Source organism: Phascolarctos cinereus, unplaced genomic scaffold (assembly GCF_003287225.1).
Source record: "Phascolarctos cinereus isolate Bilbo 61053 unplaced genomic scaffold, phaCin_HiC Scaffold_3;HRSCAF=262, whole genome shotgun sequence".
NCBI classification, from domain to species: Eukaryota; Metazoa; Chordata; class Mammalia; order Diprotodontia; family Phascolarctidae; genus Phascolarctos; species Phascolarctos cinereus.
Window position 1 is genome coordinate 240,975,019 of NW_027555736.1, and position 18,460 is coordinate 240,993,478.

The following is an 18,460-nucleotide window of genomic DNA, read 5'->3' on the forward strand; positions in this document are numbered from 1 at the left end:
ATAAGTGTCTGAGGCCAGATTTGAACTCAGAGATGATGAGTCTTCCTAACTCCAGGTCCAGCACTCTACCCACTGTTCCACCTAGCTGCTATAAATGTGCTTGTACTCTTTGTAAATAGCCTCCCAGATGCATTCTTGTCCAAGATGAGGTTCTACCATTTTTACTTTGCTTCTGTTACCATATTAATTGGCTCTTAAGCATTAAGCAACTAAACATAGTATTTGTGTCTTTATATAACAAACTAAAGACCTCGTGAATAGGTAGCTCTGCTAGGTGACTCTCAAAATAGTTCATAGAGAAACCAAATTCAAATACTAAAACTTCTCTGTCTTGAGCTGCTCAGGCCGTCAGACCCATTTATTAGCTATTTTAATACTCAAGCTACATGGTAAGAACAATGTGCTGATCAGGCAACCGAAGCGTACCCTTCTCCACTCCCGTATTTGGAAGCTTAAATCTATGCAAGCCTAGAATGCATGTCAAAAGTTGCAGCTATTAATGCCTCGTGTTTAGTGAGCTAATGAACTGTAAGCCCTTAACCTTTCATATACTTTATTTGGTATTTCATGAGCTAAGACTGCCCTGCATGAACTTGTACTTTTCATTGCTTGGTGCTTGTTAAGGTTGGTGGCTTCCAAATTATACATTAGTAGAGGAGTCTAAGTAGCAACAAAGCCAAGGTTTTTATTTAAATATTTTCAGGTGGATTTCAGGAGTTAATGTCAGTCGTGGGGTACTTTTTTTAAATTTGCCTTTGGACCTTTATTATCACAGTGTCCATTAATGGCTGTGTAGCCAGTGATTTTGTATAGCCAACTAACTTAGCATCTCATTTCTGCTCTCTGGGTACATACCATGCAGAGGCAAAGTGATCCCACTGACAGCTTACTCTCTCTTGAGTTTTCTTCCTTCAGATCCACTAGGTGTTGAGAAGTGCTACATTTCATGGGATGCTGATTGTCCAGGATACAGTTAGGATTAGGAGTGTACGGATGAGATTCTGTGCCATTCAAAAAATGGGTGGCCAAGGATGGAGAATATATTCCAAGTACTTTGCACCTTTTACAGTGTTCATGTGTGTGTGTGTGTGTGTGTGTGTGTGTCCAGTTAGAATTGGTTTGAGCATGATTCTAGCAAGCTGATTTTGCAGTTCTCATTCCCTACAGTTAGCTTTGCTTTTTTTTCATGGTCACTGACAGCATTTAACTTTAGCCACCATTCTCACATTTGTGAGAACCTGTGCCATTACTGATCCTGAGGAGGACCGAGTAGAAGAGTGTGGGTGGATGAGAATGACTCTAACACCGAAGCTTTCAACTCAGTGGGGATCCCTTTGGATAATGGCATCATTCTTTTGTCAAAGGACCACATAATTTCTCCATACACCAAGAGCATGCTGGTAAATACTTAACAACTGGAAATGGAAGGAAGGGAGAAATGAGGGAAAGAGGAAAAAAAGAAGGAAGATGCACGACACACTTTAAAGTTTAATTTACATTATCAACATTTTCTCCAATCAATTTCTTAAGTCTAGACCATAGTTCCCAAAGTGGGCAATACCGCCCCCTGAGATTCACCACAACCATGGGGTGAGTGTGTGAGGGGGGTAGTAGCCTCGGGTACATTTGGAGGGCATTAAATAAAAATAAGGCTTAACCTAACCTAACCCCAGGGGGGTACTGAGTAATTTTTTTTGAAAGGGGGCTGTAGGCCAAATGAGTTTGGGAACTTCTAGACTCTAGACAATCAATGGATCAATAGATCAAGCCTGGATCTGTAGTATTTCCTGATGTCTGAAGTATAAATACACTAAATAATCAGCTCTTGAACCCCTAAACTGACTCTAGCATCCTTTGTATCCCTATCAACACCACCCCTCTCCCATATGGCTATTTATAATAATTTAGTGTATGGTTAAGAGTTTCATTCATGGATTAGTGAAAAATGAGGAATGGGGAAATTTCTGCATATAATACCACACTATCTTCACATAGCATGGAAAAGAAAAGGGATTTAGAGAGTGATGAAAGTCTAGGGATAAATTCCTGAAGCCCAAATTCCCCATTACTTACAGAAAAAAACCCAGCAAGCAGACAACTGGTTTTGATTTAAAAGGAATAGAGAAATGAGTTGTTTAGTCAAGCACGCAGGTGCCTACCTCACCTTGGAGTTAACCACAGATACTTGCTTCCCAAAGCTCAGATCTCATCCCTGCAATATGAGATGGAAGAAAAAGATTTTAATATGTTCCCCTTGGTCTGTGCCAAGAATAAGCTGTTGCTTAAACTGTGGTAACTTGTCTTCTTACCTGAATTTGTTGCCCAGGATGCCAGTAACCACAAACCATATTACCTTTAGCTTAGAAGATGGACTACTTACCAAGGCCTGATTGATGTTAGCATGGCTGCCTCTCATCACCTACCTTCTTTCAGGACACACTGCCTTACTGGGTCCAACAAGAACCATTTCTTCTTCTGACCAGCAGGCCAGTACATCCTTTATTCATAAAGCCAAACACAGCCCTAGGCAAATTGTGATATTTTTGAAGTTTGGTGCTCTCTGTCTCTCATTTCTGTGCTCTTTTTAGCCTTTCCCCTCACTTCCCTCAGGCTGTACTTCCCTTCTATTCCTCTTCCCCCACCCCCTGCCAATCAAAACAAGAATTTCAGGAAAAGGGAGCAGGTATTAGTCCTTTATAGCTTAGTGTAAATAGAAAACAGTGTGTTACTTCTCTGAGATATCTATATTTTAAGTCATCTTCCTCCCTTTTTTGCAGATATAGGAAGGACAATGGGTGTGGAATATGGTAGAGACTGACATGTTTCATTGATATGTTGATTGGATCTGCTGAATTGATTGTTTTCCCTACTTAGAAAAAAATTTTCTTTGACAAGAGATGTCTTGCTGGGTAGCAGAGAGAGAAAGGACATATTTGGAAATGAAGGTGATAGTAAAGTAAAAGATAATCTCCAAAAAAGTTTTAAGAAAATAATGTCTAAAAAAATAACACTAAGGTTGAGTCACTGTCAGACACTGTTGAGTAGGGTTGGCTGATATAGGTATTAAATAAGATAGTTGCTAATATTATTTCCATTTTTAGAGATGAGGAAACTTGAAGCTAGTTAAGTGACTTGTCTCCCAGTCATACAGCTAGTAAGTGTCTGAGACAAGATTTGCTCCCAGGTTTTCCTGACTGCAAGTTCAGCCCTCTATCCAAAATATCACATTACCTCTGGATAAAGTACTTGAATTGAAGTCAAGAAGATCTGAGTTCAAATTCTGCTTCAGATATTTAGTAGTTTTGTGATCCTAAATTGTTACGAGCATCAGCTGAGATGATATAGAAACTATTTTGCAAACTTTAGCATGCTATAAAAATATTATTTATGCATCTTAATGTGGTGATTCAAGATCACAAGATCATAGATCAAGAGCTGGAAGGGACGTAGGCCATGGAAACCAACCCCTCACTTTACAGATGAAGAAAGGCTTTGAGAGTGATCTGTCCCAAGTTTACATGGCTAGTAAGTGTCAAAGATAAGATGTGAACCCAGATTCAATTTCCTCACTCCAAGTCCAAAACTCTATCCACTGCACCCCACTGCCTTTAAAGGTTCCTGTTATCCTCAGGAAATTAGATGTTTTGGGAACAACTCTAGACCTAGGAATTCTCCCCAAGACTGATGGTCAATCCCTCCATTTCAATCGTGGATACAGAGGATTTTCTTTTCATTTTGCAAGTGGTGTTCCTCTAAGCCAAGTTTGGGTAATGTCACTAAGTACAGCAGATCCTTATGAGCTGACATTTAAAGCAAAGAATTAGTATATCGTCCAGCAATCCAGAATTTGATCTTACATCTTGTCAAAGTTATGGATAGAACCCATATCAATTGCATGGAGTCAGGAGTACCATTATAATGTGTTAAATTTTTCTACAGCTTACAAGCCTCTCTCTCTCTCTCTCTCTCTCTCTCTCTCTCTCTCTCTCTCTCTCTCTCTCTCTCTCTGTCTCTCTCTCTCTCTCTGTCTCTCTCTCTCTCTCTCTCTGTCTCTCTCTCTCTCTCTCTTTCTCTCTCTCTCTCTCCCCTCCTCTCTCTGTCCCTCTCTCCCTCTTCCCATCTCTGTCTCTCCTCCCTTTTCCTTTCTCTCTCTTTTTTTCTCCTTTTCTCTTTTCTCACTTCTCTGTCCCCTTTCTCTCACTATGCAGACTTGTGTAGCAATGTTGGAAGGGGTGGGGAAAGATTTTCAGAAAGCCCTTGATGTGCAGTATTGCTCTCTGGCCACACTGCCATCTTCAGGGAGTGAGATGAGTGACTGGGCGTCAACTCGAGTTCTGTGAAGGTCAGTTTACTGATTAATCTTATGCTTCTCGTTTTCCTGTGTATGTTGGAAAGCCTCCTCATTCTGGAATCACTGCTATCCAGTATGGCTACTGCAGCTACCTCTGAATTTAGGGTAATATCAGTAGGAGAAAGAAGACATCAGGTGCTAAAGGAAGCTCAGATTTAAACTTAAGAAAAATAAGTCAGCTTTAAATTAGGTAGGGCAGAGTGAGCAAGTAGGACAGTTTTACTGTGAAGAGAATCCCTCAGCCTTTACTTGATCTTTGCCGGGTGAAAAAAGCTATCAGGAAATCATTTCCCATCTCTTCTGCTGCCACCATTCAAATCATTATGGTGTTGCATCAGAAAACAAACAAACAAAGACGTATCAGCTGATTGAGTTTTGCCCTTACCCAGCTAGCTCAGGAAGCAGTGAAGCCTGAGGAATAGGATCCTTAGAAAGGACCCACTTTCTAAGGGGTAACCAGTGAAAGTCATTATGTATTGAGTTCTTGCAAATTCCCCTGGTCTATACCACTACACAGCACAAAAACAAGGAAGTCCAGTCTTTGTCAAGATGAGTGGGGTGATCAGTCCCTTCCCACCTCTTAACTCTATACCTCTATTTGTAAGTTCTTTCTCTGCATGTAGATAATGTCTTTCTTCATATGTCTTTATTTTTAATTTGTGTATTTATAATAGTCAAAATGACTTAGTCGCTCAAAGTCATTCTTATAGCAATATTGCTGTTACTATATACAATGTTCTTTTGGTTCTGCTCATCTTGTTCTTCATCAGTTTCATACAAGTCTTTCCATACCTTTCTAAGATCATTGAGCTCAGCATTTCTTTTCAGCAAACACACGTTTGCACAGTCACAAGTGCTCTGTTTACTTTAATTCAGTAACACATCAAGAAAATACACTTACAGTGGCCAGTTCTGAAATTTTGTGGTTCCCAACCCCCTCTTTTGGGTTTATCTACAATCTCTCCCAAAAAACCATCTCTCTGTGCTTTGTCATTCAAAGCACAAAACATAAGGTGCCCAGGGGCAGAGCAGTTCACATGATGGCTCGATGTTTGTGGCTTTATCTTTCTGGAAGCCTGCTTTTGGGGACATTATCCTTCCCTCCTTAAGTCAAGATCTGCCCTGTTAGGACCATTAGCAAGGGTGTACTTGGAAATGTTTAACAGACAGTTCTCTGGAAAATGTAAGCAGGATCCACTTTTAAGTTTAATCTGCATTAACATTTCCTCCATCCTTTCTTATATTAACAGAACAGTATCTGAAACCCTGATTTGTAGAATTTGTAGCAATTCTCAAGGTGTAAATACTCACACTGACAATTTAGCAGTTATCCTCACAGGTGCCCATCTGGGCTATTTCTTGCAGGCTCTTAGGTTAGGCACTCCTGTTGTTTGAGGAGGGGTCCCAATTTTGAGGTCCCCACATTTGAAGGTCTGTGCCTCATAGTCTTGGGGCAATCCAGTGGGTTGAGAGGGCTAAAGGGGGAGCTATCTCAGCCTATAGCTGGCTTTGTAGACTTATCATACACCAAACGCATAGGGCCCCATGTATGTGACCTTGGAAATTACTGTTCTCTCCATAAGGCCATTTACAAAGCACAAGAATACAATAGAGAAGTATACATACAGATGTATATATGTGCATGTAAATGTATATATGCTGTTCAAACATTTAACTTGTGAGCAAAAGTATCTTATAGATAATAGCAGCCAGTTGATGTAGTGTAGAGAGAGTTAACTTTGGAGTCAGACAGATCTGGGTTCAAGTCCTGCTATTTACACACACTGGTCATGTGGCCCTGGACAAGTCATTTAATCACTTGGTTACTTAGGCAGCTGTCTAGCCAAGACTTAGTTTCAGAGCAGTTGCCACTCTACGTAGGTAGAGGGGGTTTCCTCACCAAGAGCTCCCTACAGTACTAAAAGCACATCTGGACCCCACCCAAAAAAAATGCTATATTGTAAACAGGTATGTGTGCTTGAAATCCCTTATATAAGAGTCCGCTCTTGTATTCACATTAATCACATTTGATCAAAACTCAGGATGAGTCATTTGAGCTATAATTGATGTACATACGGCATCTCAATTGATGTAATATCTACAGAAGACTTGTGGTTCAGTTGTTTCTTTTGTGTCCAACTCTTCATGACCCCATTTGGGGTTTTCTTGGCAAAGATACAGGAGTGTTTCGGCGTTTCCTTCTGCAGCTCACTTTATAGATGAGGAAACTGAGGCCAACAGAGTGAAGTGACTTGCCCAGGGTCACACAGCTAGTAATTATCTGAGGACAGATTTGAACTCAGAAAGATGAATCCTGATTCTACTGACACTTTGTCTACTGTGCCAACTCGATGCCCTCTACAGATGACACTCTACCCTAATTCCTAAAGGCTAACCTCAATACAAATGACCTACTAAAAAGACAAATGACAAATTAGTATCATAGATTGGAAGGGACCTCAGAGGTCATCGAGTTCAACTTCTCATACTGCAGTTGAGGAAACTGAGGTCCTTGGAGGTTACAACTAGCCCAAGGTGAGGTGCTGGAGCAAGCAACAGAGGCAATGGATCGTAATGGAAAGATCACTGAATTTGGAGTCAGGAGACCTATGTCAAAGTTCCAAGTGGTCACCTGTATAACCTTGAACAAATAACATAACCTTTGTAAACTTCAATGTCCTCATCCACGAGATGGGGGAAAAGATGCTTGTCACCATCTATTTCAGAAGGTTGCTATGAGGAAAATATTTTGTAATCTGTAAAATAGTGTTTAAATGTGAGCTATTATTATCATAGTGTCATTTCAAAAAAACTATCTAAGAATCATAATTTAGTTTTAAAAGACTTAGTAAAATTAGATATTTATCTCCAACTTCATGCAATACATTACTTGTTCAGTAGACTCAGACTGATTTAATGATCTAAATATATTCCTTTAAAAATGAAAAAAATTGGAAGAAAGGAGGATTTCATATTTGTCTTAATTGGTAGGATGGAAATGTTAATTATTCAAATAAAGTAATGATCATGATATTGAAAACCATATCAGCTGAAGGCAAAGGAAAAATGAATTTTGCAGGACAAAAAGTAACACCTCTCAAATAAAAAGAGAAGACAAATTAAGGAAGATACACATAGTAAATATATCAAATAAAGGACTGCCATTCAGAATTTGCAACCTGTTTATATCTACTGTAAGATTAACATGCATTCACCAATGGAGAAATATCTAACATTTGTGTTGTACTCTATAGTATAAAAAATGCCTTATCTATATATGAACAAACAACTATATAAAAAGCCATTGAGTTACCTAGTCAGAGGCAATGCACATTGAAACATACTTTAGATACTACCTTACATCCACTAAATTGGACCCCCAAAAATGTTTTAAAAAATTAATCATAATGAGGCAATAGGCAAGAAGCACTTGTTAAATTGTTAGTGAGATAATGGATCAGTGAAAAATTTTAGACAAAGTCTGGCAAAATAAGATCACAAAACTGATCACAGTCTCTGATCCTACGTTATCATTGCTTTGCCTTTAACCTGAAGATATCATTAAAGGGGAAAATGGACCCGATCTATTAAAAAATTCTATGACTTTATTTGTAACAAAAACTAGAAATGACCTTTATGTCCAAAGATGGTGGAATATAGATAAATAAAGTAAGACAGGTAGGAGTCAAGGTACCATAGTAGATAGAGAGGTCCCTTGGATTCAGGAAGATATGGGTTCAAGTCTTGCCTTGACACATATTGGCTGTTTGACCCTGGGAAAGTCACTTAACCTCTGTCTGCCTCAGTTTCTTCATCTGTAAAATAGGGATAATAATAGCACTTACTTCCCAGGGCTTTGTGAGGATCAAATGAGATGATAATTGTTAAAGGCTTCGAACATAGAGTTAATGCTATATAAATGTTAGTAGTTGTTGTTGCTGTTGTTATTTATTCTATAAAAGAGATAAAAAGTGAAATCGGCAGTTTAAGAATGATATATACCTTCATTACCTTTATTTGAAACAAAGATGCTAGCACTTCATGAGTGTAATCTATATTTTTTGAAATTTGAAAGGGAACACAGGACAATTGTATGGGAGTTTTTTGTTTCTTTTTTTTATATAAAATATCCAAATCTTTTGTTTTTCTGACTTGCCAAAATGTAAATAATGCACACATGGAGGCTGCAGTTCTGATATTTACCCCACAGCTCGTTCAATTATTTTTATTAATCATTTCTATGAACATTACCTTTTGATTATAGTTATTATAAACATATACCTTCTAGTAGTCTGGTGTCATGGCCTCTATCAAGGAGCCTGTGTGCAGGTTTCTAGTCCAAAGGTATTCTTGAACCAAGTGGAGAAACTTCCACAACACCTGCCTACACTACCTGGTATGAACCAGTGCCATTGACATGACTCAGTTTCATATACTATTCCTTTTCAACTCCTATACCAGTATACTCAGCAGCTTTTGTGACCAATTGTTCTTTCTGCATTTCAGAGATCTGAAACTGGATAATGTATTGTTGGACCACGAGGGTCATTGTAAATTGGCCGACTTTGGAATGTGCAAGGAAGGGATCTGTGATGGCATTACCACTGCAACATTCTGCGGCACACCTGACTACATTGCCCCAGAGGTAAGCCAGTCTTACGGGTTATGGTTTTGAAAGGTCAGACATGAGGAAAACTACAGTTCTGTGGTTAGAAGCCACAGGCCTCAGACCAACTCAGGTTGATGGCAACATGGGCCAGTGAGGGCTGAACCAATGACACTCTAGAGCAGTTCATTTTATAGAAAAATGGCAGGCTCTATGACAGTGTGATCCAAACTGGAGACAAAAGATCATTGCATAAGCTACAGGATACCTGAAGGGTAAAAAAAAAATAGAGTTACCACTGTTTCCTTCTTCACTCTCTCTGCCTCTTTTCTATGTTTCCTTCCTCATTCATCTCCTTCTCACCTTCTCCAGAGATGCCCCAACTATTTTTCAACAGGCTTGAAAGGATTCCCTTGTAGTCAGTCAATCTGAAAGTATTTATTAAGCACCGACTATATGCCAGGCATTGTGCTAGTTGCTGGGGTTACAAATACAAAAAATGAAACAATCCCTACTCTCAAGAAGTTTACATTCTTTTTTTTATTTAAAATTTTCGGTTACAAATTCTCTCCTTCCCTCTACCCTCTCCTCAACTTGTTTAGAAAGCAAGAAATGTAATGCCCTTTATTGAAGTTATGCAAAACATTTCCATGTTAGCCACAAAGGAAGGAAGGAAGGAAGAAATAGAAAAACTAAGAAAGAAATAATGCTTCAATCAGTACTCAAGAATTCATCAGTTCTCTCTCGGGAGGTAGATAGCATTTTTCATCATGAGTCCTTTGGAATTGTCATAGATCATTGTATTAATCAGTGTAGCTAAGTCTTTCACAGTTTTGGCTATCATTAAAATATTTGTTGTTATTATATATGTTTTCCTAGTTCTGTTCACTTTATTTTGTATCAGTTCATATAAGTTTTCCAGGTTTTCCTAAAATCATCCCTTCTGTCATTTCTTATAGCACAATAGTATTCCATCACAACCATATACCACAATTTGTTCAGCCATTCCCCAATTGATGGGAGGGGTTTATATTCTAATAGGAAGGACAACATGTGTATGTTTGTGTGTGTGTACACATATACATATATGTATATGTATGTGTATGTATATCTGTGCACTATGATTTCACTGTTACAGAGAACACCATGGTCAGGAAATTTCCCCTCCAATAAAGGTCAATACCTTCCCTACAACTTATCGTCTTAAAGAGTTGCCTAGAGCAGATATGTCAGACTTTCAAGAGACCTGAAAAATAAGCAGGTGCAATAGGGATCTATTTCTATTTTTTATACCACTGGCTTAGAGCACTAATTAGTTGTGGGTACTGGTGAGATCTAGGATGTGACCTCCAGGTGTGTGCCTGAGGTCAAGTGAGGAGTAGGTAATGGGATTTAAGGAGACTAAGAAATTGAAAGGTTAGGGAATTTGAGAAACCGTCAGTATGCATGTTGAAATTCCCTAATATAAAGATGGGGCAACTTGGTGGGGCAGTGGATAGAGCACGAGGCCTGTAGTCAAGAAAACCTGAGTTCAAATCCAGCCTTAGACACTTAATTAGTTATGTGATCCTGGGCAAGTCATTTAATCCTCTTTGCCTCAGTTTCCTCATCTGTAAAATGAGCTGGAGAAGGAAATGGCAAACCACTTCAGTATCTTTGCCAAGAAAACCCCAAATGGGATCTCTGAAGAGTTGGGCATGATTGAACAACAATTAACAAAAGTATTAAGGCAGGAGAGGAGTGGAGGAGGAGTAGAAGATAGTGAGCAAAGTGCTAAACTTTGGAGAATAACCTAGGGGCTGTTAAATAACAACAAAACCATGATCTGAATTTGGTAGGAAATTTGAGGAGCAGGGTTTGCTCCCCACTCCCGCTTCCAAATTCTCCCTTTACTGCCATGATTCAGCAGCCTCTCCTTTGAAGTTCATTCAATTAAGATTTCTCACCCAATTTGGATCATGGTAGTTATTATATAACAGCCTCTAGGTGATCTCCCTTCCCGGGGATACACTGTCATCATCTGGAAGCCAGGGCTCTGTGAAGGTATAATGACCTCAGTAGCCTTCCCATCTCACTGAATGAAAAAGCCCCAAGGAAGCTGAGTCCCCTAAGTCACCCTGTCAAAATAAGACCAGCAATAATAGCTGAAAACCTCTTTCCTGCCTGCTGGCAGGAAGTTTGAATACCAAGGAGCTACCAGGAGTCTTTTTTGCCCTCTCTTCCTGTTCAACTGCCATCCCTAGCTTCAATTAGGTCTATGCTCCTTGCTCCTGCCCACCAATGCTTGTTCCTGCTCAACCAAGATAAGAACCCAAAAAAATTCCCACCAGACTTGTCTAGTTTGGGGTGGGGGTGCTAATTCCACTCAGGGGTCCAGTGAACCCAGTCTTTCCATAGTCATCCCTGACTGCCCTCTTTTATTGCAATTATATTTCCTAAATAAAGCTGACTTATTGTATTACCTTTTATGCTCTGTGTTTCATTGTACTGGACTTTGGTAACCCAAAACTCTTAAAAAAATTAAGACAAGGGCCTATGAGATAGAAAGAATGTGAGAGAAAGGTCTATTCCTTAAAGGTAAGATTGTTCACTATATAATGATGAGGTAGAGGGCCACTGGGCAGGGCCTCAGTCTGAGTCATTACCTGCCAGCTCTTCTTTGTATTGACATTTCTGAAAAGACTTTTGTACTTATATCTAGTGTCATCTAGCTGGCTTGAGTCTATAAATATTTGATTAGGATTGCATGAGCAGATTCTTCTGAGGCACCCACAGGGAAACATTTAACAGTAGAGCCTGAGTAGGAACATGTAAGAGATGATCTCATTTTAATGTGATGTTTCCTAATTGATGTAAAGAGGACTGGACAGATAATCAGAAGACCTGGGAGACAGATAATCAGAAGTTCCAGGCTGCCACTAATTGGAGAAGTGACCTTCAGTGGTCTTAGGACTTCAGTTTTTCCCGCTATAAACAGAGGAATTTGGATTGGATGATTGGTTAGATGGACAGATGGATGGATGGATGGATGGATGGATGGATGGATAAGTGAATGAATGAATGAAAAAAGCATTTGTCTTGAATACTGCAGTAAGTACTGGTGATACAAATAGAAAAATGAGATGGTCCTTAACTCCACAAAGCTATATTCTAATAAGGGGAGACAGTACATATAGGGAAGTGGTATCTAGGGGAAAAGGTTTGGGTCTGGGGAGTCATAGGGGTGGTGAATATATCCATATGACAGTCAGTTGTCATGCTTTTTCCAAGAGCAAGATAAAAAAGGGATACAGGGGAGAGATTTGTACATAGCCGCAAGGCAGATGAGAAGATACCCAAGATGGCTATACATAGGAGTTTGTATTCACTTGCGGATTAGGACATCTCAGCCTCAGGGCTCAAAGCTAGGTAAGTCAATGGGTAGACTTGAGCAGGTGGTGGTGATCATCTTTGGAGACCTAGTATAGAAAGTGCCACTTATAGTGAGGGGGAAAAGAAAGGCTTGATGATCTCTTCTGGATTTAAGATTCCACTCATTAATTAAAAATTAATAACCTATCTTAATAACATCACTTCATTTGGTCCACAGATTCTCCAAGAAATGCTCTATGGTCCTGCTGTGGATTGGTGGGCAATGGGAGTGCTGCTGTATGAGATGCTGTGTGGTCACGCTCCCTTCGAAGCTGAAAATGAAGATGATCTTTTTGAAGCCATTTTGAACGATGAAGTTGTTTACCCTACATGGCTCCATGAGGATGCCACAGGAATCTTAAAAGCGGTAAGTTTGGTTCTTTTTTTAACACTGTTTGACTAACTTTACCAGCTTACTGGATCCTTCACTTATAGTTTTTCTCCACCTCTCAACAGTAACTCTTCAGGATTCTTTTTGAAAGTTGCATATTGGACCCAAAGGGATCAAAAGGTCACCAAAGAATAATAGATAAGACTTGTTTTCCTTCTCTAAAATATCTTTTCCATGGCCAACAAAAGTAGCAGTGGTTGACTCAAGTTTGCTTACATGTTTCCAAACACCCAAAATGTTTCTCTTGCTTGTGGTTTTTGTTTCTTTTTGTTCTCTGCGTGGAGGTGTCCTGGTTCTGTACAAGTCGGTAGTTTCTTACTGTAGCACTCTTTCTGCTGGATTTGTAGCATACTTTTCGACAATTCTGCAGTTTCCCTTCTTGCTTTGACTTGTTTTCTGGCCCCATGAACAGTTCTAACTGTTCTGATGTAAGATAACCAAATTCAGGATAAAGGATTCAAATTCCAAAAGGTAGTAATGGGAATACCTTTTTCGTATGTATTTAAAGCACCATCCTATGTGCTTCAAAAGTATAAGTTAACTCTAAAGAGAGGGCATTGGCCCACATTCTTAACCTTTTCTCGGTCATGGACCCCTTTAGTAACCTCAAAATGCCTATGGACTCCTCAGAATAATGTTTTTAAATGTATAAAATAAAATACATTGGAAAGGGAACCAATTATAGTGAAATACAGTTAGCAAAATATTTTTCTAATTAATAAAGCCCAGGGTAAGAAATCCACCTATATGTTGAAATGGTTTATAGTTCTTTGAAAGAACCGTAAGGACATCTATGTTTAAAGATCTCTTCATTATCTGTATCAAGAGAAGCATAAAACAGGGGGACATATTTATCCCATGTGGTTCATCAGTGTCATGGAAGATTTTTCTTTGCAGAACACAAATGGAAGGTGAATTTCCTATAGACAGTTCCATTGTGGATGATGTGTTGATTGTCTCAATACTGTGATGCTATAGGTTATTTTTTATGAGATCTTAGATTCATAAACCCATTACTGGTATGCTTCAGTGCTATCAATCAGCAAGATTCCATTAGCATTTATTAAGGAGATTTACCAGGAAGTTGTAATAAGGAAAGTTGGTACAAAACGCTCCCCCCAAAACAAGGGATACACTTTCCCTTTGTACATATAAAGTCTGTCTTGAGAGTGGACTCAAAGTTCAATGAAAGTGAGGCACACCTATAAAGAATAAATATGGCCAAAAGGGTACCTCCTGCTCCACTGGCCCTGGAAGTCCTTTTCTCCTTTCAAGGAGTCCTCATGAAGTTGTGCTTAGGTGTGGCTTTCTTCTGGATGGATCATCTGCTGCTGAGACAGGCCATTCTACTGCTCCTGGTTATCTCTCTTCCCCCTTCCTCTTCTATGGGAACAGAAATATGCGAACTGTAGCTCTGCTGCTGCAAAGGCTCATTGCCATACTCAGCTTTGGTTGAGATGGGCCAATTAGCTACTGCCCTGCAGTATCTCTGGACCTTGAAGTTTCCATAAGGTCACTGCCTGGGCACTGCCATCTCAAGGTTGCTGCTTTGGCACTTGCTCACTTCTTTAGTTGATGCTACCTCCACTGCATTCGACTCCTGACTCTGCTTGCCATTGGGACCTCTGACAGGACTTCTGGATTTCCTACATTCACAAGATCACTGTCTGTACATGTCTACTTCAGAATACTCTTGGGCCTGATATCAGGAAAGAATAAACACAAAGAGTCAGAGGAGGCCATTAGCTTGAAACTACCATTGGCCCCATGGAGTGCCTGTAGGTGTGGGATGTGGGGGGAACTGAGCACCTGGCCTTCCCTTAACCTGATTCTCAGACTAGCTCAAAGCAGTCCTACCTCCTTATAGCCATAAAGGAAATCAAGTGAAAAAGGTAGTCCTGCCTTTTATATGCTAACTCTGTTCTGCGTCATCAGTCCTAAGTTGTTTTGGTTTCTCACCTTTTTCTCTAGCCCTCTCCTCTACAGCCTTCTAACCAACCACCTCACTGCTCACACCAGATCCCTTGCCCTGAAGGAACATCTGTCCTTGGTTTCCACTCTTCTGAATAGTGACTGCTTCTATCAGACCACTATTTCAATAATCTAGAACTACTACCTGACTTAAAGTCTTCCTTTTCAACACCAAGATTCTCCCCCTTATATGGCTGTAAAGCATGGAAAGTATTCATGGAAAGGTCTCTGAAGAGTCAAAATTGCAGGTGACTTAAAGAACAGTGAAGGCATATAGTAAGTTTAAATACCCATCATGATTTGCATGCAACAGATTTATTGCTATGCTTTGATGCATTATTAGATTGTCAACTTGCCACATAGACTGACATGTCAGGATCTGAAATATAACACAGAAAGCTACCATGTTCCACCACAGCACTCTCTTCAAACTAAACATCCCTATTGCTTTCAACCATTCTTCATAAGGCATAGTATGGAATTTGAGCCAAGTGATAAGAGCTAACTTTCAGGAAAGTGTATTTGTGCAGCATCTTTGATCTGAGAACATTTGGAGCAGGTGGGTTGGGGCTGTGCTATGGGAGTCATTCTGAAGCTTAATAATCATAAAGCCTATGAAGTTTCTTGTTGTCACATAGGGAAGTTTACTGATGCAGCTTGTGTGTGGTTAACCTTGGTCACCAAATCTGTGATAACATATCTTGATCATGTTGTCAGCTCTGGAACAAACAGAACATTTGATTATCAGCTCCTGAGTCCAATGACCCAGAATCTAGTTTTGTGTAATCACCAGGGCACCATGACCTCCTTTTCATATCTCTTAGTAATATTATTATTAATAATAATAGTAATAGCAATGTTGGCCATTCTTGGTGCCACTTTTAAACATTAAAAACACGTAGTCCAATGAATTAATGCAGCCAAATTTAATGAAAAAAATTATTATGCCAGAAATTAACTTTATAGACTAGGATACTAATTTATTCAGTCAACAAATATTGATTAAATCCTCATGTGTGTGTCACTGCTCTAGGTACTCTAAGGGACACAGAAGTATTAAGTATGTTACCTGCCCTCTAGAAACAGCATAATTAACTATTTCCTTATAACACATGGACCTTTAGGGCTAAAAAAAGACTTTTAAGAGTTTATCTAGTCCAGAGTTGTCAAACTCTCTAGAGTGGGACCAGAACCATATTAAAATGTAATTGAGAAATGTTTAACAAGATAAAAATGCAAAACAATATAGATAATGCTAATTTTTGGTTTTCTGAGTCAATATGTGGCCCCTGGGGATCTGTTTCTATTTGATTTTGATACCACTGATCTAGTCTATGCAAGTTAGGTTTAAGGATTTCAGAGAATGTAAAAAAAAAAGTCTCGCATTAAGTTAACCAAACTATTGGATTTTCTGGATAGTCTACCTACAAACTAATTGAATGGACATGTTGGCTGATACAAAGAGGATGCAAAGTATGTGCGTTCTCTACCTCATCGCCATCCCTGGGTCTCTGGTGTCTTTGATGTAGTACAGGGAGATGAAGAAGTACACATAGCCAGCTAAATTCCAGATCACCTGACTGGTTCCAGATGTCCCACAAATATTAGAAGCTAGGGCAGCCTAATGGTGTTGTGGATAGAATACTGGACTTAGTGTCAAGAAGACATGAATTTGAATCCTGCCTCAGTCACTTACTAGCTGTATGGGCAAATCACTGCACCTCTCTCAGCCTCAGTTTCCTTATCTGTAAGATGAGGATAATAATAGCATATCACAAGGTTAATGTGATGATCAAATGCAATCATATACTATGTAAAATGCTTTGCAAACTTTAAAGTACTGTGTAATGCTAGCCGTTATTTTATACTGGGTGAAGGGGTTTGATCTAATTGCACAAGTACCCCTTTCAACACCAACATTCTTTCAATTAAGCCTATTTTGTGGTTGAAAAGCATGGAACATCATGATCTCTGAAGAATCAAAGTTATAGGTGACCCCAAAGGTAATAGAGATATGATGAATTTAAGCACTTAAGTCTCCACGACCCTAGAGAGAATGGCACCCAGATCAGCTACACTTATTCTCAGTGAAATTTATAGAAAGGACTTCATCATCTCATTTGTCAACTCATTCCAACCCACAGTCCTCAGAGTGAAGAGAGTTCTTCCAATATCTTATTTGGAAGTCATAGATTCCTTCTGCCTTAAAGTAAGCCTGCTTCATTTTACCAGCTTTTGATGGAAGTTGGGAAATAGGCCCCAAGAACTGTTGATATAACCACCCTTCAAATAGAAAGACATCTCCTCTTCTTGACTCAATGTACTCAGTTTCCATAATCCTTATCTTTGAGTACAGATGTGATCAGATTTGATGTTGTTTGTTTTTGATGGTGGAAAAATCTTGTTAAGGAATACCCATGGATAATCATTATTCTTGAAACAGTCTCTCTAGTTCACGTGGTAAGCTTGATTGGAGCCCATGAATTGTCTTTAAGAAATCCATGACATGAACACACTTCCTTCTGCTTCTTTGGTGGTGGCACCAGAAGGAGAGTGGCATCTAGTGCCACGACTGGTCCTTTATATGGCATTTCTTTTCCAAAGTATTAGTGGAGCATTCACTCTGTAAAGGACTCTACCAAAAACTGTGACATCTTATACTTTGGGCTTTCAAGAAAACACCTAGGTGATTTTCAGGAAAATCTAGCTGACTCAATGGATTTCTAGAAGTAATTGACACATTTTTAATTACATGCCTGAAGAAAATAAGTTTTCTTTAAAACCACAAGCTTAAATGCCATAGATAAATAAACGCAGTTGTTGTTTTCAGAGAACTAGTATGTTGAAAAAATAAGAAGTGATCAAGTGGAAGAAATTTTTTTTTTAATTCTGAAATTAGGCTTGTTGGATTTAATACAACAGCAAAGCATTGTGTGAGTCACTACTGGGTGCTTGAAGCACAAAGTTATATTTAGACCATTTGGCCCAATTCGTTAACAGCTGTCAGTTCTTGTTCAGCTGCTACCTAGAAACAAGCTCGTGTTGAGTTTGTGATATTAAATCAAACTTCATGTACAAAAGAGGGAGAGTAACAATTACCAATGCTGATAGCTGAAATGCATGAAGCAAAGCTTTGCCACATACGTTGCATACATAAACTCATTTGAACCTCATAACAATCCAGCGAGATAGAGAAGGGAAGCTTATCATTTGGAAGAACAGAGCACAAAAATAATGTACTGGTGCTGGAAAGACTAGGATGTCAAGGAGTTATTTGTATATTATTTCTTGATTGCAAACAATCTTATTTCTCTTTGTACTTCCCTGAGCACTTTGCAAAGTAGGAAATATTTATTAAATTTTGTTGGATTGAATTGCAGCTTGAATTGAATTGAATTGGTTACATTTTTGTGGATCAGAACAACAGCCACATAGTGAGCATAGTTTGAGTTTACCCAGAAAGTTACTAGCAGGGCAAGAGAGATAAAAATCAGGTTTTCTCTCAAGAAGGCAAGTAAAGTCCAGCAATCTTCTATTTTCCAGGTTAAATATCCTTAGTTCTTTCTATGGGTCCTCTTATGGCTTGGACTTAAAACTTTCCATAAGTCAGTCAGTCAATATGCTAATAGGCTGATTTCCACTATCTTGATTATGTTCCTCTAGATGTTGTCCAGCTCATTGGTCTCCTTAAACTATGGTGTCCAGAACTGAACACAGCATTTCAGATCTA

General features: G+C 39.1%; 1 protein-coding gene across 1 annotated transcript in view; it reads left to right on the forward strand.

The window, feature by feature from the left end:
- PRKCH (protein kinase C eta) overlaps window positions 1–18,460 on the forward strand; it is a 272,078-nt gene that overhangs the window by 223,183 nt on the left and 30,435 nt on the right. The window contains exons 11-12 of the mRNA XM_020986496.2: window positions 8,858–8,996; window positions 12,547–12,735. Of these exons, the coding sequence (XP_020842155.1) occupies window positions 8,858–8,996; window positions 12,547–12,735 (328 nt within the window). The remainder of the gene's footprint in view (window positions 1–8,857; window positions 8,997–12,546; window positions 12,736–18,460) is intronic.